Source organism: Hemitrygon akajei, chromosome 3 (genome assembly GCF_048418815.1).
Source record: "Hemitrygon akajei chromosome 3, sHemAka1.3, whole genome shotgun sequence".
Classification (NCBI taxonomy): Eukaryota; Metazoa; Chordata; class Chondrichthyes; order Myliobatiformes; family Dasyatidae; genus Hemitrygon; species Hemitrygon akajei.
The window spans coordinates 102078011-102102135 of record NC_133126.1 but is presented as its reverse complement, the minus strand read 5'-3'; the positions used below and the strand labels follow the sequence as shown (position 1 = coordinate 102102135).

Sequence of the window (24125 nt, the reverse complement as noted above, 5' to 3'; positions counted from 1 at the left end):
TCCAGGACATGCCCACTTCTCATTGTTACCATCAAGGAGAAGGTACAGGAGACTGAAGACATGCACTCAGTGTTTCAAGAACAGCTTCTTCCCCTCTGCCATCTGATTTTGAATGGACCATAAACCCATGAACACTCCCTCAGTTCTTTTTCCACTCTCTTTCTGCACTACTTCCTAATTTAATGTTTTTATTTGCTCGTTGTAACTTATACAGTAGTTTTTTATTATTATGTGTTGTAATGTACCACTGGCACAAAACAACAACATATGCCAGTGATATTAAACCTGATTCTGATACAAGGACATGACCTGGATGAGAGGGTATTTACTATAAGGATAAGTTGGACAAACTAGGATTGTTTACTTACTCATGACCAGCACAGGCTGAGGGGTGACCTGACATGAGATTTGTAAAATTATTAGGCAAAGGTAGAGTTTTCCTATATGTCACATACTAAGAGGTGAGAAGGGGAAAGTTCAAAGGAGCAAGTGTGTAACTGAGAGAGTGGCAGGTGCTTGGAATGTACTGTCAGATGGTGGTGGGAGCAGTTATGTTCAAGAGGCACGGTGACTGGCACATGGATATACACAGAATGGAGAGATATGGACATTGTCTATCCAGGACAGATTAGTTTATTTAGGTATTTATTTACTAATTTAATTAGTTTGGAACAACATTGTGGACATAGTAAATCCACTGGGCAGCAAGCTGAGCTGAAGCTGAACAGCTGTTGGTTTCAACGGTGTTGACAATCTCATTGACTAGTCCACCAGGGAGAACTCCTGCTCTTCCTCAGGTACTGAAAGCTATAGGGGCACAATCCAAGATAACTGCTGAGAATGGTGTCCTTGTTTAATCTGTGGGCTGTACTGACTGGGGGTAAGTGATCATTCTGTTCTGACCTGATCAATCTCTGTTCTGGTAGGCACAGCAAACATTCTGACGACTCACTGGTGATCAGCCAAGTTCAGCAGCAAGACGCTGGATTGTATACCTGTCAAGCATCGAACGGACGGGACCAGGATGTTCGCCAAGTTGAGCTAAAGGTCCAAGGTAGTGTTGATGTGGTTATGTTAGACCTCAAAGCAGGAACCTCTCAGGCGGAAGGACCACAGTCTGGTAGAGCAACTCAGCCAGTTGGGCTCATCTGTGGGGAGGGTTTGAGGGAAGAAATTGTTGATGTTTTGGGTCAAGACCCTGCATCAGTCCTGGTGTAGATTACAGCATTGGTAGTGTCTTCCATCTCCCTCAGTACTCCCCCAGTGATGGGACTGCTCCCATGTAGTGAAATTGCATGACAAAAACAGACCAACTGATGCATACTGACCATAGAACCATAGAGCAAAGCATTCGACACTGTGCAAAGAGAGCTCTTATGGGATGTCCTCCTTGGGTTTGGCTGTTCCAATAAATTTGTTAACATCCACCAGTTCCATGATGGGATGACTGCTCGAGTGGCCATAGGACAAGAGTCCGATCCCTAAGCACAGGGGTGACGCAGGGGTGTGTGCTAGCGCCAGTGCTCTTTAACATCTTCCTTCTGTGTGTACCAAGCTACTCCACAACGAGGTTGAGGATAGCAGCAGTGTGGCAGTGGACGCCAGATTAGATGGCAACCTCTTTAACATCAGGAGGCTCCACGCAACCACCAAACTCTGTAGAGAGCAGGTCCTGGAGCGGCAGTATGCAGGCGAGTGTGCTCTTGTGGCCCATACTCCAGAGCAGGGGTGTCAAACTCATTTTAGGTCATGGGCCGGATTGAGCAAAATGAGCTTCATGCTCATGCCAGATCAGTCAGACGCGTGCGAACGCAGCTTTCGTTGCCTCCGTTTTTTCAGCCTGCTCTCATGTGTCTCAGTCTCTGCTATAACTACAAAGTGTTTCACTTTACAAATTCCATTTCTGATGAAGAAGACTGCCAAATAAACACTAAAAACCCTGAAAACCTGGTACCTGAATAAACTCAGCATTAGCCATATCATACGCCATAGGCACTTCGATTACTGGGGCCAGCTTTAATATTAATTAGATATTATCTCGCGGGCCAAAGATAATTCCACCGCGGGCCGGATTTGGCCCGCGGGCCTTGAGTTTGACATATATGCTCCAGAGGATCTTCAGACTGTCCTTGCTGTGGCGGTGAGAGCGTACAGCAGGATGGGCCTGACTGTCAATACGACCAAGACAGAAGTGGTTTGCCAATGGAGTATCAGTGTTCCACCCATCCACCCTACCTGCCTTCACTGTTGGTGATGAAAAGCTGTCAGTAGTGCCATCTTTCAAATATCTGGGAGCATTCTCTCTGAGGATAGCGGCATTGACAACGACATCCGCAGCCACATTAAACAGGCATCAGCTGCCTTTGGGAGACTTCGGCATAGAGTCTTTCAGAACAGGAGCCTTCATCCCTCCACAAAGGTCGCTGTATACCAAGCGGTCTGTGTCACCACCCTCCTTTATGGCTGTGAAGCTCGGGTAACCTACAGCCGTCACACCGAGTCCTTGGAGCACTTCCACATAAGCTGCCATCAGCGCATCCTGGGAATTACCTGGCATGAGCGGGCGCGTCACACTGAAATACTTGTAAAGACCAACTGCAGAAGTATTGAGGCCATGATCACCCAGCGTCAGCTGCAGTGGCTGGGGCACGTGATAAGGATGCCTCCATGTCGGCTACCCTGCAGAGTGTTATATCATCATGGTCGATGCTACATCATGGTCGACATTCAGCTGGAGGGCTGAAGAAATGCTATAAGGATCAGATGAAGAATGCTTTAAGGAAGTGCAAGATCAGACCTGAGGACCTGGAGGATGTTGCTGCTGACCATAACCCTTGGCGACAGCTGTGTAGGGACGGGGTTCGTATTCTGGAGACGGAAAGAACAATCAGAAGATAGCAGAAGAGAGCTAGGAGAAGTGCAGCCATGGTTGCTATCACTATCACCACTACCACTACCACATATACATGTCCCACCTGCAACAGAGCTTTTGGGTCCAGGATAGGACTGTATAGTCATCAAAGATCTCACCGTTAAAGGAGTGGATGTCGTCATCGGATTCTGATGGACAACCAAAGAAGAAGAGAACCATAGAACATTACAGCACAGAAACAGGCCTCTTGGCCCTTCTTGGCTGTGCCGAAACGTTTTTCTGCCTAGTCCCCACTGACCTGCACCTGGTCCATATCCCTCCAGACACCTCTCATCCATGTACCTGTCCAAGTTTTTCTTAAATATTAAAAGTGAGCCTGCATTTACCACTTCATCTGGCAGCTCATTCCACACTCACACCACTCTCTGTGTGAACTAATGTTCCCACTAATGTTCCCTTTAAATTTCCCCCCTTCACCCTTAACCCATGTCCTCTGGTTTTTTTCTCCCCTAACCTCAGTGGAAAAAGCCTGCTTGTATTCACTCTATCTATACCCATCATAATTTTATATACCTCTATCGTCTCCCCTCATTCTTCTACGCTCCAGGGAATAAAGTCCTAACCTATTCAACCTTTCTCTGTAACTCAGTTTCTCAAGTCCCGGCAACATCCTTGTAAACCTTCTCTGCACTCTTTCAACCTTATTAATATCCTTCCTGTAATTCGGAGACCAAAACTGCACACAATATTCCAAATTTGGTCTCACCAATTTCTTATACAACCTCACCATTACATTCCAACTCCTATACTCAAACTTTGATTTATAAAGGCCAATGTACCAAAAGCTCTCTTTACTACCCTATCTACCTGTGACACAACCTTTAGGGAATTTTGTATCTGTATTCCTAGATCCCTTTGTTCTACTGCACTCCTCAGTGCCCTACCATTTACCTTGTATGTTCTACCTTGGTTTTTCCTTCCAAAGTGCAATACCTCATACTTGTCTGTATTAAACTCCATCTGCCATTTTTCAGTCCATTTTTCCAGCTGGTCCAACTCCCACTGACCTAGATCTGTATCTGAGCTAGACCCGTTTGTCTGTGTTAGGCCTATATTTACCTTCAGTGGCCACTTTATTAGGTACCTCCTAATATACGTTCATGGTCTTTATTAGGTACCTCCTAACATATGTTCATGGCCTTCTGCTGCTGTAACCCATAGACTTTAAGATTCAATGTGCTGTGCGTTCAAAGGTGCTTTTCTGCACACAACTGTTGTAACAGGTGTTTATTTAAATTGTTGTCGCCTTCCTGTCAGCTTGAACCAGTCTGGCCATTCTCCTCTGATCTCTCTCATTAGCAAGGCATTTTCACCCACGGAACTGCTGCTCCCTGGATGTTGTCTGTTTCTTGCACCATTCTTTGTAAAATTTAGGGACTGTGTAAGTGGACAGTGGCTTGGATGAGAACATGTGCAGGCTAGAACTTGCGTTTGAGAAGCTGGAGGCATAACAAGTGTAGGCAGGACAGTAGTTCAGGCAGTGGAATGCTCCTCCTATATGACGTGGGATTTCATGGTAACCTAACAGTCTCCGTGATCTGCAATGGCTTGGATGAGAACATGTGCAGGCTAGAACTTGCGTTTGAGAAGCTGGAGGCATAACAAGTGTAGGCAGGACAGTAGACCAGGCAGTGGAATGCTCCTCCTATATGACGTGGGATTTCATGGTAACCTAACAGTCTCCGTGATCTGCAGGATTGCACCCAATTTCAGCTTATGACTGACAACATCAAGGAGCTGGAGCTGGGCACACACAGGACCACACAGAAAACTGAAAACTTCATTTTACAGAGGTGCTCACACCCAGAGTGCATGCTTCAGGTAGTAGATGGGAGACCACCAGGAGTAAGGGCAGAGTAGATGGGTGACCACTGGGAGAAGTAAGGGGAGAGTAGATGGGTGACTACCAGAAGTAAGGGGAGAGTAGATGGGTGACTACCAGAAGTAAGGGGAGAGTAGATGGGTGACCACTGGGAGAAGTAAGGGGAGAGTAGATGGGTGACTACCAGAAGTAAGGGGAGAGTAGATGGGTGACTACCAGAAGTAAGGGGAGAGTAGATGGGTGACCACCTGGAGAAGTAAGGGGAGAGTAGATGGGTGACCACCAGAAGTAAGGGGAGAGTAGATGGGTGACCACTGGGAGAAGTAAGGGGAGAGTAGATGGGTGACCACCAGAAGTAAGGGGAGAGTAGATGGGTGACCACTGGGAGAAGTAAGGGGAGAGTAGATGGGTGACCACCAGAAGTAAGGGGAGAGTAGATGGGTGACCACTGGGAGAAGTAAGGGGAGAGTAGATTGGTGACCACCAGAAGTAAGGGGAGAGTAGATGGGTGACCACTGGGAGAAGTAAGGGGAGAGTAGATGGGTGACCACCAGAAGTAAGGGGAGAGTAGATGGGTGACCACTGGGAGAAGTAAGGGGAGAGTAGATGGGTGACCACCAGAAGTAAGGGGAGAGTAGATGGGTGACCACCAGACGTAAGGGGAGAGTAGATGGGTGACCACTGGGAGAAGTAAGGGGAGAGTAGATGGGTGACCACTGGGAGAAGTAAGGGGAGAGTAGATGGGTGACCACTGGGAGAAGTAAGGGGAGAGTAGATGGGTGACCACCAGAAGTAAGGGGAGAGTAGATGGATGACCACTGGGAGAAGTAAGGGGAGAGTAGATGGGTGACCACCAGAAGTAAGGGGAGAGTAGATGGGTGACCACTGGGAGAAGTAAGGGGAGAGTAGATGGGTGACCACCAGAAGTAAGGGGAGAGTAGATGGGTGACCACTGGGAGAAGTAAGGGGAGAGTAGATGGGTGACCACCAGAAGTAAGGGGAGAGTAGATGGGTGACCACTGGGAGAAGTAAGGGGAGAGTAGATGGGTGACCACCAGAAGTAAGGGGAGAGTAGATGGGTGACCACTGGGAGAAGTAAGGGGAGAGTAGATGGGTGACCACCAGAAGTAAGGGGAGAGTAGATGGGTGACCACCAGAAGTAAGGGGAGAGTAGATGGGTGACCACTGGGAGAAGTAAGGGGAGAGTAGATGGGTGACCACCAGAAGTAAGGGGAGAGTAGATGGGTGACCACTGGGAGAAGTAAGGGGAGAGTAGATGGGTGACCACTGGGAAAAGTAAGGGGAGAGTAGATAGGTGACCACCAAGAGTAAGGGGAGAGTAAATGGGTGACCACTGGGAGAAGTAAGGGGAGAGTAGATGGGTGACCACTGGGAGAAGTAAGGGGAGAGTAGATGGGTGACCACCAGAAGTAAGGGGAGAGTAGATGGGTGACCACTGGGAGAAGTAAGGGGAGAGTAGATGGGTGACCACCAGAAGTAAGGGGAGAGTAGATGGGTGACCACTGGGAGAAGTAAGGGGAGAGTAGATGGGTGACCACCAGAAGTAAGGGGAGAGTAGATGGGTGACCACTGGGAGAAGTAAGGGGAGAGTAGATGGGTGACCACCAGAAGTAAGGGGAGAGTAGATGGGTGACCACCAGAAGTAAGGGGAGAGTAGATGGATGACCACTGGGAGAAGTAAGGAGAGTAAGCAGTCAGTGAAGGGTTCCACTATGGTCATTCCCCTCAGCAACAAATATGCCCTTTTGGATACTGCCGGGTAGGATGACTCATCAGGATACAGCAGCAGCCAGACCAGTGGCACTGTAGCCAGCTCGGCAGCTCAGCAGAGAAGGATAAAGTCAGGCAGAGCAGTAGTGATAGGAGACTCGATAGTTAGAGGGACGGACAGGAGATTCTGAGGCTGCAAAAGGGAAGCCAGGATGGTGTGTTATCTCCCAGATGCTCTGGTCCAGCAAAACTCTGGGAAATTGTAATCTCTTGCTAAAAGAGTGCTCACAACAGACCTGGACCATTTATTTCAAACCGTTTGTCACTTTCACATCACTGCTCCTCTTTCTGCCATCCTTGAGAACTTGGTAATGAGATATATTCAAAACAGAAATGGGTAGGTTAACAAGTTCCAAGGGTTTAGATGGGGCAGAGTTTGTTAAGTGTGTCCAGGACAGATTCCTGTCATAGTATGTTGACAGGCCGACTAGGGGGAATGCCATACTAGATCTAGTATTAGGTAACAAACTGGGTCAGGTCACAGATCTTTCAGTGGGTGAGCATCTGGGGGACAGTGACCACCGGTCCCTTTAGCATTATCATGGAAAAGGATAGAATCAGAGAGGACAGGAAAATTTTTAATTGGGGAAGGGCAAATTATTGGGGAAGGCTAGAACTTGCGGGTGTGAATTGCAATGATGTTTTTGCAGGGAAATGTACTATGGACATGTGGTCGATGTTTAAGGATCTCTTGCAAGATGTTAGGGATAAATTTGTCCGAGTGAAGAAGATAAAGAATGGTAGGGTGACAAGTGAGGTGGAAAATCTAGTCAGGTGGAAGAAGGCAGCATACATGAGGTTTAGGAAGCAAGGATCAGATGGGTCTATTGAGGAATATAAGGTAGCAAGAAAGGAGCTTAAGAAGGGGCTGAGAAGAGCAAGAAGGGGGCATGAGAAGGCCTTGGCGAGTAGGGTAAAGGAAAACCCCAAGGCATTCTTCAATTATGTGAAGAGCAAAAGGATGACAAGAGTGAAGGTAGGACCGATTAGAGATAAAGGTGGGAAGATGTGCCTGGAGGCTGTGGAAGTGAGTGAGGTCCTCAATGAATACTTCTCTTTGGTATTCACCAATGAGAGGGAACTTGATGGCAGTGAGGACAGTATGAGTGAGGTTGATGTTATGGAGCATGTTGATATTCAGGGAGAGGAGGTGTTAGAGTTGTTAAAATACATTAGGACAGATAAGTCTCCGGGATAAGTCCCTGACAGAATATTCCCAGGGCTACTCCATGAGGCGAGGGAAGAGATTGCTGAGCCTCTGGCTAGGATCTTTATGTCCTCGTTGTCCACAGGAACGGTACCGGAGGATTGGATGGAGGCGAATGTTGTCCCCTTGTTCAAAAAAGGTAGTAGGGATAGTCCAGGTAATTATAGACCAGTGAGCCTTACGTCTGTGGTGGGAAAGCTGTTGGAAAAGATTCTTAGAGATAGGATCTATGGGCATTTAGAGAATCATGGTCTGATCAGGGACAGTCAGCATGGCTTTGTGAGGGGCAGATCGTGTCTAACAAGCCTGATAGAGTTCTTTGAGGAGGTGACAAGGCATATAGATGAGGGTAGTGCAGTGGATGTGATCTACATGGATTTTAGTAAGACGTTTGACAAGGTTCCACACGGTAGGCTTATTCAGAAAGTCAGAAGGCATGGGATCCAGAGAAGTTTGGCCAGGTGGATTCAGAATTGGCTTGCCTGCAGAAGGCAGAGGGTCGTGGTGGAGGGAGTACGTTCAGATTGGAGGGTTGTGACTAGTGGTGTCCCACAAGGATCTGTTCTGGGACCTCTACTTTTCATGATTTTTATTAATGACCTGGATGTGGGGGTAGATGGGTGGGTTGGCAAATTTGCAGATGATACAAAGGTTGGTGGTGTTGTAGATAGTGTAGAGGATTGTCGAAGATTTCAGAGAGACATTGATAGGATGCAGAAGTGGGCTGAGAAGTGGCAGATGGAGTTCAATCTGGAGAAGTGCGAGGTGGTACATTTTGGAAGGACAAACTCCAAGGCAGAGTACAAAGTAAATGGCAGGATACTTGGTAGTGTGGAGGAACAGAGGGATCTGGGGGTACATGTCCACAGATCCCTAAAAGTTGCCTCACAGGTAGATAGGGTAGTTAAGAAAGCTTATGGGGTGTTAGCTTTCATAAGTCAAGGGATAGAGTTTAAGAGTCGAGATGTAATGATGCAGCTCTATAAAGCTCTAGTTAGGCCACACTTAGAATACTGTGTCCAGTTCTGGTCGCCTCAGTATAGGAAGGATGTGGAAGCATTGGAAAGGGTACAGAGGAGATTTACCAGGATGCTGTCTGGTTTAGAGAGTATGCATTATGATCAGAGATTAAGGGAGCTAGGGCTTTACTCTTTGGAGAGAAGGAGGATGAGAGGAGACATGATAGAGGTGTACAAGATATTAAGAGGAATAGATAGAGTGGATAGCCAGCACCTCTTCCCCAGGGCACCACTGCTCAATACAAGAGGACATGGCTTTAAGGTAAGGGGAGGGAAGTTCAAGGGGGATATTAGAGGAAGGTTTTTTACTCAGAGAGTGGTTGGTGTGTGGAATGCACTGCCTGAGTCAGTGGTGGAGGCAGATACACTAGTGAAGTTTAAGAGACTACTAGACAGGTATATGGAGGAATTTAAGGTGGGGGGTTATATGGGAGGCAGGGTTTGAGGGTCGGCCCAACATTGTGGGCTGAAGGGCCTGTAATGTGCTGTATTATTCTATGTTCTAAGTTAGGTATTTGACAGAAAGAGGCTGCAGAGGGCTAAGGATAAGTTATCTGAGTAGACAAGAAGTTGACAGATGCACTATAATGTGTGAGGTTATCCACTTAGGAAGGAAGAATGAAAAGTATTGTTTAAATGGAATGAGACTGCAGATGTCGTAGAATAAAAGAATCAGATTGCAGTGTGTGAAACATATGTAATTCTAGCAAGTAATCAGGAAAGTTGGTGCAAGTTGTGTAAGTTTTGATGCAGTTTGTCACTGGTGAGGCTGCACCTGGAGTACACTGTGCAGGTTTTGGTCTCCATATTTCATAATGGATGCCAACAGCTTTAAGGACGTTGACTGTACTACATGTTCTCCCCCCACAACTACCCCCCTCCCTGAGCTCTGCGGACTCCAAACTGGAAGTTGAGGAATTCAGAGCTGCCTCAGGCTGACAACCTCTCTGGCAATCGAGGTGTGCACAGTTAGACCTGGATAAATTACTAGAGATCCTTTCAAAGACCAGCTCTCCCTCACCTCTCAGGTGAGGAAGCATCACAGCGTTTGTTTGACTTTGCTGTGTAGGAGGTGGGCTCCAAAAGATAGGCTTCAAGGGCTGTAAACTCTTATCTATAGTGCAAGTGTGGTGAGTGGGAAGGCCTGTTTCCATGACGTTACCCATTTCCCCACCATTACCTGTTTCTCCGCCATTACCCATTTCCGTACCGTTACCCATTTCCGCGCCATTACCCATTTTTGCACCGTTAACCACTTCACACTTATCTTGGTTGAACTCCATCTGCCACTTCTCAGCCCAGTTTTGCATCCTATCAATGTCCCACTGAAACCTCTGACAGCCCTCCACACTATCCACAATACCTCCAACCTTTGTGTCATCAGCAAATTTACTAACCCATCCCTCCACTTCCTCATCCAGGTCATTTATAAAAATCACGAAGAGTAAGGGTCCCAGAACAGATCCCTGAGACACTCTACTGTTCACTGACCTCCATGCAGAATATGACCCGTCTACAACCACTCTTTGCCTTGTTTGGGCAAGCCAGTTCTGGATCCACAAAGCAATGTCCCCTTGGATCCCATGCCTCCTTACTTTCTCAATAAGCCTTGCATGGGGTACCTTATCAAATGCCTTGCTGAAATCCATATACACTACATCTACTGCTCTTCCTTCATCAATGTGTTTAGTCACATCCTCAAAAAATTCAATGAGACTTGTAAGGCATGACCTGCCCTTGACAAAGCTATGCTGTCTATTCCTAATCATATTATACCTCTTCGAATGTTCGTAAATCCTGCCTCTCAGTATCTTCTCCATCAACTTACCAACACTGAAGTAAGACTCTCTATAATTTCCTGGGCTATCTCTACTCCCTTTCTTGAATAAAGGAACAACATCCGCAACCCTCCAATCCTCCAGAACCTCTTCAGTCTCCATTGATGATACAAAGATCATCGCCAGAGGCTCAGCAATCTCCTCCCTCACCTCCTGCAGTAGCCTGGGGTTCATCTCATCCAGTCCTTTGACTTATCCAACTTGATGCTTTCCAAAAGCTCTAGCACATCCTCTTTCTTAATATCTACATACTCAAGCTTTTCAGTCAGCTGCAAGTCATCACTATAATCACCAAAATCCTTTTCCATAGTGATTACTGAAGTAAAGAACCAATTCATTAAGAACCTCTGCTATTTCCTCTGGTTCCAAACACACTTTCCCACTGTCACACTTGATAGGTCCTATTCTTCCACGTTTTATCCTCTTGCTCTTCACATACTTGTAGAATGCCTTGGGGTTTTCCTTAATCCTGTCTTCCAAGGCTTTCTCATGGCCCCTTCTGGCTCTCCTAATTTCTTTCTAAAGCACCTTCCTGTTAGCCTTATAATCTTCTAGATCTCTAACATTACCAAGCTCTCTGAACCTTTGGTAAGCTTTTCTTTTCTTCTTGATTTATTACAGCTTTTGTACACCACAGTTCCTGTACCCTACCATAACTTCCCTGTCTCATTGGAACATACCTATGCAGAACTCCACACAAATATCCCCTGAATATTTGCCACATTTCTTCCGTACTTTTCCCCGAGAACATCTGTTCCCAATTTAAGCCTCCAATTTCCTGCCTGATAGCCTCATAATTCCCCTTACTTCAATTAAACACTTTTCTAACTTGTCTTTTCCTAACTCTCTCCGATGCTATTGTAAAGGAGAAAGAATTATGATCACTATCTCCAAAATGCTCTCCCACTGAGAGATCTGACACCTGACCAGGTTCATTTCCTGCGTCAAGGAACCTTCCTGAACACACCAAACAAACTCCGCCCTATCTAAACCCCTTGCTCTAGGGAGATGCCAGTTGATATTAGGGAAATCAAAATCTCCTATCACGACAACTCTCTTATTATTACACCTTTCCAGGATCTGTTTCCCTATCTGCTCCTCGATATCCCTGTTACTACTGGGTGGCCTATAAAAAACACCCAGTAAAGTTACTGACTCCTTCCTGTTCCTAAATTCCACCCACAGAGACTCCGTAGACAATCCCTCCTTGATGTCCACCTTTTCTGCATCTGTGACTCTATCTCTGATCAACAGTGCCACACCCCCACCTCTTTTGCCTCCCTCCCTGTCCTTTCTGAAACATCTAAAACCCGGCACTTGAAGTAACCATTCCTGTCCCTGAGCCATCCAAGTCTCTGTAATGGCCACCATATCATATCTCCAAGTACGGATCCACGCTCTAAGCTCATCTGCTTTGTTCACAATACTCCTTGTGTTAAAATGGACACATCTCAAACCATCCGTCTGAGTGCGTCCCTTCTCTATCACCTGCCTATTCTCCCTCACACACTGTCTCCAAGCTTTCTCTTACCCAACTGCCTCTTCCCCAGTCTCTTCAGTTTCGTTCTCACCCCCAACAATTCTAGTTCAAACTCTCCCCAGTAGTCTTAGCAAACCTCCCTGTTATGATATTGACCCCTGGGATTCAAGTGCAACCCGTCCTTTTTGTACAGGTCACACCTGCCCCAAAAGAGGTCCCAATGACCCAGAAATCTGAATCCCTGCCCCCTGCTCCAATCCCTCAGCCACGCATTTATTCTCCACCTCATCCTATTCCTATTCTCACTGTCATGTGGCACAGACCATAATCCCGAGATTACTACCTTTGCGGTCCCGCTTCTCAACTTCCTTCCTAACTCCCTGTAGTCTGTTTTCAGGACCTCTTCCCTTTTCCTACCTCTGTCGTTGGTACCAGTTTGTACCACGACATCTGTCTGTTCTTCTTCCCACTTCAAGATACCGTGGACGCGATCTGAAACATCCCAGACCCTGGCACCTGCGAGGCAAACTACCATCCGAGTTTCTTTCCTGGGTCCACAGAATCGCCTGACTATAGAGTCCCCTATCACTGCTGCCTTTCTCTTCCTTTCCCTACCCTTCTAAGCCACAGGGCTGGACTCTGTGCCAGAGGCACGGCCACTGTTGCTTCCCCCCGTTAGGCTGCCCCCCCAACAGTACTCAAACAGGAGTACTTATTATTCAAGGGGATAGCCACAGGGGTACTCTCTAGTACCTGACTTTTCTGCCTCCCATGAGAGGCTGGGCCAGGACTTCCCACATCCGACACCAAGCACAGAAAACCGGCCTCACACACATACTTCCTTTCCGCAATTAACACAGGTAAACTTAACTCGCCTTGTTACCACCTAAGCCCACTGAGCTAAAGCCCGATCACTCTGCTACCCTCTCAGCCCACTGAGCTAAAGCCCGATCACTCTGCTACCCTCTCAGCCCACTGAGCTAAAGCCCGATCACTCTGCTACCCTCTCAGTCCACTGAGCTAAAGCCCGATCACTCTGCTACCCTCTCAGTCCACTGAGCTAAAGCCCGATCACTCTGCTACCCTCTCAGTCCACTACCTGCTGGATATGGCGGTCTTTTTTTAAACTTTTCCCACTCTACTGGCTGACATCACACGCCTGTGCAGTCTTGCCTCTCTTTACTCCAACTAGTAAAAATGCCTTCGTTCTGGAAATCCTTAGCCGTTCACTCACAGCCTTCTTGCTCCGAATGAGGGACAAGCTGCTCTCCCTCGTCCTCCTGCCTACCTGTGATTGCCCAAGGCCACTCATTGCACTTAATATAAAATGTAACCTCTTGTTTTGTTTAACCCAGAGCTGGATTGAGGAGTTGGGAGACATTAAGTTGGATTTTTCTCAGTTAATTAATCCTACATACATTGTCCCTCAGTGTTTAATTTGCAGTGTTAGTCTAGGATGGGGAATACTTCCTGCGTAAGGAATTTTGCCCCAATAGTCCCCTCTCCTGGAAAGCTGAGGCTGGAGTGACCAATGTCTGTGGAAACTGCAGTCAGTAGGGCTGGATGTCCCACTATATATTCTGCATCTGGGCTGAGTGCTCTCTCTGCACAGGACTGGCAGACACTGCTCTGGGGAGATTGTCCTTTACATCAAAGCTTGCAACATACGAGGTGATGCTGGGATGGGTTCTCTGTTTATGGAATCGTGTCCCAATAGGGTGACACCCCCACCCACCCAAAGCCCTTCCCTGCCCTTTTCTTTAGAGGGGAGAGGGTCACACCCTGAGGAAAATCTCCAAGAACCAGGTCTGGTGGGATCAGGAACTCATCCCACTGCCATTCCCATTCCTGTCGTTGTTCCAGCTGCTGCCGGTGTTCCTGTTCCATCTCCCACCAGCCATCTTGGCTACAGGGGACACCAGTGTGTATTTTTTCTTGTGAATGAGCAGGGGTGGGGTTCTGAACTTGGGTTCCAGAGGTACTAACACAACCTCTGTCTCGGTCAGGTGAGCTGGAGATTATTGAGCCTCCACGGAATTCGGATGTGACCTTGGGAGGACGAACCGAGCTTTCCTGTGTGGTGTCTGACAGCCGAGCGCACGTGCGATGGACCAGGTAAACTGGGACAGGTGGTCTAGGGCAAGCACACTAAACCCCACCCTGGGGAAGAATGTCCTGTCCTGGTGGCCCCCACGCTGGGGAATTGTTCCTGGACAGTGATCCAATCAGTTCCCACTCAGCATCATGACACAGCTGGAGGGAGATGTGGGGTTGATGTATGGGGCTTATTAAGGGGATAGGGAGGTACTGAGTGATGTATGGGGAAGAGGGAGGGAGGGGGCTAAGATGTTGGTGCTGTCTTGGATGTTGTAATTACTAATAGTTACATGCTGTAAATATTGCTGATTATTAATCTACACTCTAGTCCCACCACTCTTTCAGGTAGAATTCACCAACTGAATCCCTGTTTGGTCTGACTCTCCCCGGCCAACATAACCCACTTAGAGGTTCTGCTGTGTTTGGTAGGACAGCTTTCTGTGCCCCACACTAGGTTCCCTGGCAGGATGTGAACAAGCATCGATGCCCCAGCCCAAGTCCCTCCTCATTCTTATTAGCCTTGGTAAGGGTAGGAGATCACCAGGGTCATCATGGAAAGGAGACAAGAATGTGCACAGAGAGCCTGTGAAGACCTATAACATCACACTGGATCCTGGGAATTCCCATTCCTTGACCTGTCATGGTGATGGACACGGGCTGGGGTAGTCCACCTCACTGCCTGCTCTTGCTCCTGACTCATTTGTGGGGGAAAGGGTCCAGATTGTCCACAGGCTTGATGCCAGGCTCCCTAACCAAGCCATCAGAGCTCCCAATGGGCAGAGATTTCAGGAAGAAAAAGGGAATATTTTTCCCCAGAGTCTCCTTGTGGGGAAGAAACAGAAGCCCTACCCAACTGGCTCCTGGGATCCTCTGGCCCGTGACTGATCGTGGTTTTCGAAGAAGGGTTGGGATGGTGAGGATTTTATACCTCAGAAGTACACAGAGCTTTGTGCAGGCAGTGTAAGGAGTGGACCACCTCCCTAATAACCTATACACCCACCCCTCAGTCCCCTTCTCCTCCACCTGTCAGGTCGCACACTGATCTCGTCGGCCACCTCAGGCAAATAACATCCTCGATCCAAAACCTAATTGCAAAGATGCTTCTACTCCACAGTGAGTGTGTGCCTTTGAGAAAACACCAGTTATACCAAAACCAGAAGCTGTGGATGAACCAGGATATTCACAATATGCAAAGAGTTAGATCTGTGGCATTCAAGACCAGCAATCATGAACCCTACAAGAAGTCCAGGTACCAGGTTATTGTCAGAGGGAAAAGGCAATTCTGGGTAAAGTTCGAGACTCAGTCAGATGCACGACAGCAGTGACTGGGTTTCCAGTCAGTAATAGCATAAAAGTCTACGATGCTTCACTCTTTGATGCTTTTTATGCACGCATTGAAAGGGAGAATAAAACTACACCTGTGTGAATCCCCACAGCTTCTGGCAAATCTGCGATCTCCTGTTCTTGAGGCTGATGTCAGAACATCCTTCAGGAAGGTGAACCCTCACAAAGTATCAGGCCTTGATAGTGTAACAGGCAGGGCACTGAAAACCTGTGCCAACCAACTCGGAGTGTTCAAAGTCACCATCAACCTTGTACTGCTACAATTGGAGGTTTCCACCTGCTTTAAAAGGATGTCAAGCAAGAAAGAGCTGGATGGCCTGCCTCAACAACTAAAGCACATTACTGTGATGAAATGCATTGAGAGGCTGGTCAAATATCTCCTGCCTGAGCAAGGACCCAGAGCTGCTGCGATTCGCCTATCGCTACAATATGCCTGCAGTGGACACAATCTCAGTGGCTCTTTACTCAGTCGTGGATCACCCGGACAACGGCAGGACCCATCGGCTAGTCTAGTGGTGTCACAACAACAACCTTGCATTCAATGTCAGCAGACTCAGGAATTGAGTGTGGACTTCAGGAAGGTGAAGTTCTGAGAACGTGCATCAGATATTGTTGAAGGATGAGCAGCTTCAAGTTCCTGGGCATCAACATCTCAGCGGTTCTATCCTGGCCCATCATACTGAAACAATTACAAGGAAGGCATGCCAGTAGCTATACTTCGTCAGGAGTTTGAGCAGATCTGGTACGTCACCAAAGACTCGAGTAGATTTCTGAAGATGTACTTTAGAGAGCATTCTGATTGGTTGCTTCTCCATCTGGTATGGTATGGTAAGAGGCTGCAGAGAGCTCCATAATGAGCACAACTCTCCCCACCATCAATGACATTTTCAAAAGCAGTGTCTGTCAGTAAGGACCCTTACTGTCCGGGGCATTACTACTATCAGGGAGGAGGTACATGAGCATGAAAATGCCCACTGGTCGCATTAGGAAAGGTTTTTTACCTCTGCCATCAGATTTTGCAATGGTCCATAAACCCACGAGCACTACTTTGGTATTTCCTCTTTCCCTCCCTACCTACCCACTCACTCAGCCACACTGTGCTGCTGCCACTACCCAGTGAGTTTCATGCTTTCTGTCAGTCACAATTACTCTGACTCTGAGAAACCCCACAGGAAGAAGTTGATTCTGTTTTTTTAGTGTGCAATGGGCTGTGGACCCACATTTCTCCCACCTCGCCTTCAAGGAGGTTTGCACTCGTACAGGGCGCTGCTCATTAACATCAGCGGCCAACACCAATGCACCTAAAATGGGAGTGCACAGCTCCAGGCTGCCAAAGGCAAGCTGAGTGTGGGACCCATCTCTGCTTCAACCTCGTTTTCAGCCATAAGAGTGAGCACAGTGGTGCCAGGATCAGTCAGTACTGCGCCTCCATTCCATGGCCACAACACTGACATCCAATCGCCTCCTGCTTGTCCACTCTCTGCAAGGCAGAAATCAGGAGTGTGATGGAACCCTCTCCACTGATCTGGTCCATACAACACTCAAGAACCCAATGCCATCCAGGACAAAACAGCAACTCAATCAGCATCCCTTCCCTATCCATTGCATCCATTCCCTGCACACCATAGTGTGCATTGGCTAAAAATGCAATCCATTTACTCTCCCAGTTTGCCCCAACACCACCTCTACCGCCAAGAAGGGCAGGAACAGCAGATGTAGGTGAATGTCACCTCCTTGCACGTTCTATCTAAGCCAAGCACAATGCAATATTAGAATGATATTACCTGTCCTGTATCACCTCTATAACTCCTTCCCCTGCAGTCCTGCAGTGGTTCAAGGAGGTGGCTCACACCCTCCTCAAGGGCAGTTTGGGTCAGGTCAGACATTTATCCACTGTCCCACAACGGGTCTCATCAGATGCCCAGGCTCTAGCAAGTCTACCTGAATTGATGTGAGAATGATTTGCTGGTATCTTCCTCAATGAAGAAATTAGTTAGTTAAAGTCTGTCCCGAGCCTTATAGGCTCATCAGGCTGGTGCTTATGCCGGTTTCCATGGCGTGAAGCGACTGAGTGTACGAGACTCACCCCGGATAGGACACCAGTCTATCGCGAGGTTAACCCCAGCATTTTGCCAGTACCCGTTTTCAGCTGGGTGGACTGGAGCAATATGTGGTTGAGTGTCTTGCTCGAGGACACAACACACTGCCTCGGCTGGGGCTCAAACTCACGACCTTCAGATCACTAGTCCAGCGCCTTAACCACTTGGCCACGAGCCACACCAATGAAGAAATGGTGCAGCCAGACTATGATAAGTAGATTTGTTTTTAATGCAGGAATGGGATCCCTGTGAGAGTGGACACCAATCACATCTCCATTTCACCGGGTGGCACCTTGACTTTACACAATGCTCAGCTGAGAGACGCTGGGACCTACACCTGCAATGCCTACAGTGGATCTCGCTCGGTCAGTGCCAGTGCTGAGCTGACAGTGACATGTGAGTAAGATGAGAGTCTGATGGTCTGTGGTAGTTGTCCTAGTCCCTTTGTACAGTGATTGTGCTGTCCATCTCCACCCTTTGGCCGACAGTGGGAGTAGCTGGTTAAGGGAGGAGGCTGAGGCATTTACTGATCATCTCTGGATTCTTGGTAACAGTTCCATCTGACACCTGGCCTCATTTTCTGGTGGGGACCCAGAGATACTGTTAGTGAGCTCATTCTATTCCTCCTGAAGCAAAAATCCAAACACAAGTGGAGCTGTTCAAGAAAAATGCACCCAGGTCATTCTGTCATTTATTGCTGGTACTTTACTGCAGGACTGTGATTTCCAGATGCTATATTGCAGAACTTGAAGAATTCAGTGCTGACCTCTGCTGCTGTCTGGGTGAAGTTTGTAACCGTGAGCTTTAGGCATAGATGTGTGGGTTGATAGGTTAATTGGCTGTTAATTGGTGCCTCGTGAGGGGGAGAGTCTGGGTGGAGTACGGGCAGAATGAAATGGGTTGTTGGTCAGTACGCTGGGCCAGTGGGCCTGTCTCCATGTTGTATGAGTCTGTGACATCCTGAAATATATTCGAGTGTAGTATGTACTAGTCACTGGAGCTGGCAAATTTCAGTGGTGACCTCTGTCACATCCCAGTCAACACTGCTGGCCTGCATTTCTGCATCTGTCAGTGAGAATCTGCTTCCCTGTGGTAGAGGGTAGCACTCGTGCCTACTGCATTCCAAATACTTTTCATGTGATATTTTTCAGCTGCAGAAGCAACATCGTCCCCTACAGCTCTTGATTCGCTGTGTGTGGACCTGCCGGAGCTGGCAAACTGTGATCTGATAATGCAGGCCAACCTGTGCTCCAACCAGTACCACGCCAGTTTTTGCTGTTCAACTTGTTCCAAACATCTGACTCACAACCGGCTGCTGCAGCAGGGATAACAGGGCCATGCACGGAGAGCGGTAGCTCACAGGTGATGGGTGAAACCTCTTTCTTGGTGCAGTGACTAATCTATGTTCTCAGGCATTAATACGATGGGAAAATATAACTAGCCCAAAGTGAAGCAAATCAAAGGGTTTCCTTAACACTAAGTCCATATAGAATAAAGAAGGGAAAAAGATCACATTCAGTATCATTTGCCTGTGTACTGGCTCTAAGTCATGGGTGAGAGGCAGGCAACAGAAAGGGAGTGATGGATGTAAATAATAAGCTGGAGCTGGAGTAGAAAAGATGTTGCTTGGATTGGATCTTGAGTTATAAGGAGAGGCTAGAAAGGGCTGGGACAGTTTTCCCTGGAGGAAAGGAGGCTGACCTTGCTCAGGTTTATAAACTCAATGAAAGGTGGAGGTCTTTTCCTTAAGGTAGGGGGATAAAAATTAATCAGCATAGGTTTAATGTGACAGGGGAAAGAGTCGGGGGGACTTGAGGGGTAACTTCCCCACATGGGTGGAATGAGCTGCCAGAGCTGGATACAGTTTGAATGTGGACAGATATATGGATAGGAAAAGTTTAGATGGATATGGCCAAATACAGGCTGAGATGGGAATCTTGGTCAGTATGGATGAGTTCCATGTTGTATGACTTCATGATCTGAAGTGCATCCTCACTTGGAAACTGTGCAGAGGGCTCAAGTCACTGCACTTTTTCCTTGTGGATGTTAAATAAGATGCAGCAAGAGACTGCTGGTTTTCCTCATTTGCATGGATGTTGGACTTAACCTGAAGTTCATGAGCATCTTGACAGCCCCATGCTGTCAAATGGATATATTTAGTGTGAGGAGGCTGTAGTTCATGCTATGCCTCTGCTGACTCCAAAAGAGCTAGCAGTTACTCCCTGTTTCCTGTGCTTCCTAAATGTCACACTAACCAAAAGATCAAGTGCTGGTGAAGTATTCTCTGGGCTCACAAAATGATGTTTTGAGAGAGATGTTACACTTTTTTCCAGTGATACAATCCCAACATTCAGCTTTTACTTCTGAGTATATTTGCATTCCTTCAAAACAGTAGTTTAATGGCACCCCATTGTAGAATATTGCCTGGAAACATCCTATTTCTTCTGGCATATTTTAACATTGTACAGCTTTGCACACACTTGCTTGGGCTATGTGGTCTGTTTCATGCTGTAGGCTCACCATGTCTCAGCTTTGCACCTCATCCTGAACTGCTGGCTATTCTCTTGAATAAGCGATCCAGTATAATTTGTAATGTAGTTGTGTTGGCTGATGTGAGTACAAGCCTGGCCCCCTAATGATCGATTGGAGCCAGGCTAAAATTGTTCCCCATGGTGTGGTTTGCAGTATTTCAGGGATGCAGATGTTGCTGGCATGACCAATTTGTACAGTCTCCTGAAGTGAGAGAGACACTCTTCAGAAACTGCAGCTTACTGCAGTCTTTTTGGTGACAATGTGTGTAGTTGTGGACAGTATGGATTCTGATCCAGTGGCAGTGATGGAAGAGTAATTCTTTTTTCGTCGAAATAGGATGAAGGTTGGATGGAAGTCAAGTCATTGTGTCCCACGCACCATAGATACAGAATTTTAACTTATTTCCAACAATCAATATATCTGCTTAATCAGAATTCACTCCGGCCTTTGGAGTGAGCTGGGAAGTCAGAGCAGGAGTTGGCCATTGGTCCCCTACGTCTGTTCAATAAGATCATAGCTGACCATTTCCCAGTCGTAGTTCCTATGATTTCCTGCATATCCAAGGTTCACCCACCGTAGTGTCAATGATGGTCTCCGAGCTTTCCAGATTAGTCACTTACTCTCACACCAGTCTTTTGTGAATAGCCCACAGGACATCCCAGTCCCTAAGATCTCCCTCAGCATTGAACTACTTAAAAAAGTCCTGCCTCCACATTTGTCTGTCCAGATCATTATGAGGTCACAATGCCCACATCACATCTTATATTTCTCTTTGTCCTTGTGTCACCAGAAACAAAACACACTTTGGTGGCCACTTTATTAGGTGCAGAAAGTACTTAATAAAGTAGACACTGAGTATATTTTGTATGTTAGTGGTCTTCTGCTGCAGTAGCCCATCCACTGCAAGGCTTCATGTGTTATGCATGCAGTGATGTTCTTCAGCACACCATTGATGCAATGTAATTTGAGTTACTGTCGTCTTTCAGACAGCAAGAACCTATCTGATCATTCTCCTCTGTCCTCTCTCATTCATCCACAGAACTGGCACTCACTGTAAATTCTAGAGCAGAGGTCTCCAAACTGGGGTCCACAGACCCCTTGGTTAGTAGTAGGTGTCCGTGGCATAAAAAGGATTGGGAACACCAGCTCTAGAGATTGTTGTACATGAACATCCCAGGAAATCAGTAGTTTCTGAGATATTCAAACCACCCCATCTGGCATCACCAATATGGTCAAAGTCACTTGGATCACATTTATTCCCCATTCTGATGTTTGGTCTGAAAACTGAACTTCTTGGCTATGCCTGCATGCTTTCATGTACTGAGTTTCTCCCATGTGATTGGTTAATTAGATATTTGCATTACCAAAGTGTGGCCATTGGGTGCAGATGTTCATGTTACAAGTTGAGACCCCCCCAGCAATGAACTCCCTCCTTTCAGTACTACTATTTCTGCCACTCAGCCATTGTTCCATTCTTGGTTCTGCATCCCCTTTCAATTTCAATGACAAGCCTGTTGTATGTCAGTTTATCAAACACTTTTATGAAATTTGTATAACAAATCACATTAACCTTATCAACCCTCTGGTACTATATCAAAAATATGATCATTAATTTTGCCTTGAATAAATTCACTCCTGTCTAGGTAACTGCTATCTTTGTCCCTGATTGGCTCATGACATCTCACTGACAGCAGACAGTATTTATTCTGTATGTATTTCCCCATAAGGATACTTTGGTTCCCTGTACTTTGGTAAACTCCATGCCCTCTCACAGTAACTGTTTTATTGAAGTTTCCTGTATTCCCCTCCTTCCTGCTCATTTTGTGCTGGTAATGGCTACTGGAGCAGAATTAGGCCATTTGGCCCATTGAGTCATTCAATCATGGCTGATTTATTATCCCTCTCAACTCCAATCTCCTGCCTTCTGTTCGTAACCTTTGACGCCTTCACTAATCCCCATTTAATTATCAGTCTCTAAATATACCCAGTGACTTGGCCTCCACAACCGTCTATGACAATGAATTCCATAGATTCACCCTCTGGCTGAAGAAATTGCTCTTCATCTCTGTTCTAAAGAGACATCCTTCCATTCTAAGGCTGTGCCCTCTAGTCCTAGACTCCCCCACTATAGGAAACGTCTCCACTTCCATTCTATCTAGGCTTTTCAATATTTAATAGGTTGCAATGAGATCTCCCCATGTTCTTCTAATATCCAGCAAGTACAGGCCCAGAGCTTCAAATAGTCTTCATACATTACAGAATATCTTTGGATGTCAATCTCCCAACTATGATCTTCTTTCAGCCATGACTCAGTGATGCCCACTGCATCATACCTGCCTAGGTCATCTACATTCTTCCATATACTGAGTGCATTCAAATATAACCCTTTTAGTTCTGTATCCACCCTTTTCAAATTAATTCTGAAGTCTTTCATAACCTCTCCTACATTCTCCTTCTTTTACTTTATCCTCTCTTTTCCAAACTATTGAATCTACTGTTTAGATGTAATTCAACCCATTGCCCCGACTGCAGTTTTGCCCAATCAACTGCCTATCCTTCCTCAGTCTCAGAACATCTACTTGTATACTAACTGATCTATCACTCTAGTAGCCACAGCTCTGCCTAATTAGTTTAACCCCCCACCCCCCCCACAACAGCTCCAGTTTCTTGCATGCATAATGTTCCTACATCTTGTTTGCCCTCCTAGTTCTCCCACTGGCATTCTATTTGCTAGTTTATTGTCTATTAATCAGCCACTTGTATCTTCCTTTCTTACACTCATTTGGGTATAATTACGAAGTTTCTAAATTTTGATCGCTACAGTTGTCAAAATTTATGTAAGGTTTACAGCTGGGAACCAGAGTGCTTGTATATGTCACATTTCCTTTAAACTCAGATTCATTGGTAAGTACCGGTATATTGTGTAATGTATAAAACTTCAAATGGTGCTTGGGTGTCTATGAGGAGGACCATCTAACAGTCCAGTAAAATCTGCTCATCCAACCCCAAAAGCCAGCCAGGGCCATATGATACAGAGAGCAAACTGCTGCCCTTGAAGCTTGCTCCCCCTCTCCACGCAGCTGATGAATCCAAAGGAACGGCAGAGACTGGTACAGTTTGGCTCCAGCTGTGTCACAGGAGTTGCCAGTTGGCATTGAACTCAATGTAGGACTGTCTTAAGGACTCTAGCTTGGGATTTTTCCTCAGGGTTTACTCCCAAAGCTTTCTCCATGAGTAGGTATAGCTGCAAACTAGTGAAGGTTTGAGATCAGAATTTTCCCTCTTAGATGAGGCTGATGAACCGCATTTTCCCAAAGCACCTGGTTTTAAGGCATCAGTAACCCACCTTTGCCCCTTTTCTTTTAGTAGAAAAGATTCCACCAGGCTTAGTAGCTAAGCCACATGAAGCCCAGGAGCTGTATTTGGTTGTCAGATGCTATTTGAGATGCACACAATCCTGATAAAGAGGTGAGAGGTGACATAGCATCAGAAGATGTAGTGTCCCTGTAGGAGGATTTAAGAAACTACAATGGTAAAAAGATGCTGATGGGAGTTATATTCAGGCCTCCAAGTATGAGTCAGGACTTGGGCTATACATTACAATGGAGCATGTAACAAGGGCAATGTTGTGATAATCATGGGGCATTTCAATATGCAGGTGGACTGAGAAAATCAGGTTGGTGCTGGATCCCAGGAAGGAATCTGTAAAATGCTACGACATGGCTTTTTAGTGCAGCTTGTGGTTGAGTCCACTAGGGGAATGGCAATTCTAGATTAGGTGTTATGTAATGACCCAGATTTGATGAGGGAGCTTAAGATAAAGGAACCCTTAGGAGGCAGTGATCATGTTAGAATAACAAGCAGAATGGGCAAAGAAGTGACAGATGGAACAAATAGTGTAGTGAGTGCATGGTCATGCATTTTGGCAGAAGGAATAGAAGTGTAGAATATTCTCTAAATGGGG

The 24125-nt window shown here is 46.6% G+C and overlaps 1 protein-coding gene across 9 annotated transcripts in view; it reads left to right on the top strand.

The window, feature by feature from the left end:
* paplna (papilin a, proteoglycan-like sulfated glycoprotein) overlaps positions 1–24125 on the top strand; it is a 420656-nt gene that overhangs the window by 394037 nt on the left and 2494 nt on the right. For 8 of the 9 annotated variants that reach the window (XM_073040502.1, XM_073040509.1, XM_073040506.1 and 5 more), the window contains 4 exons: positions 927–1054; positions 14096–14204; positions 17865–18025; positions 18781–18991. In XM_073040502.1, the coding sequence (XP_072896603.1) occupies positions 927–1054; positions 14096–14204; positions 17865–18025; positions 18781–18959 (577 nt within the window). In that variant the 3' untranslated portion in view covers positions 18960–18991. The remainder of the gene's footprint in view (positions 1–926; positions 1055–14095; positions 14205–17864; positions 18026–18780; positions 18992–24125) is intronic. The other variant, XM_073040505.1, reaches the window with a different exon arrangement.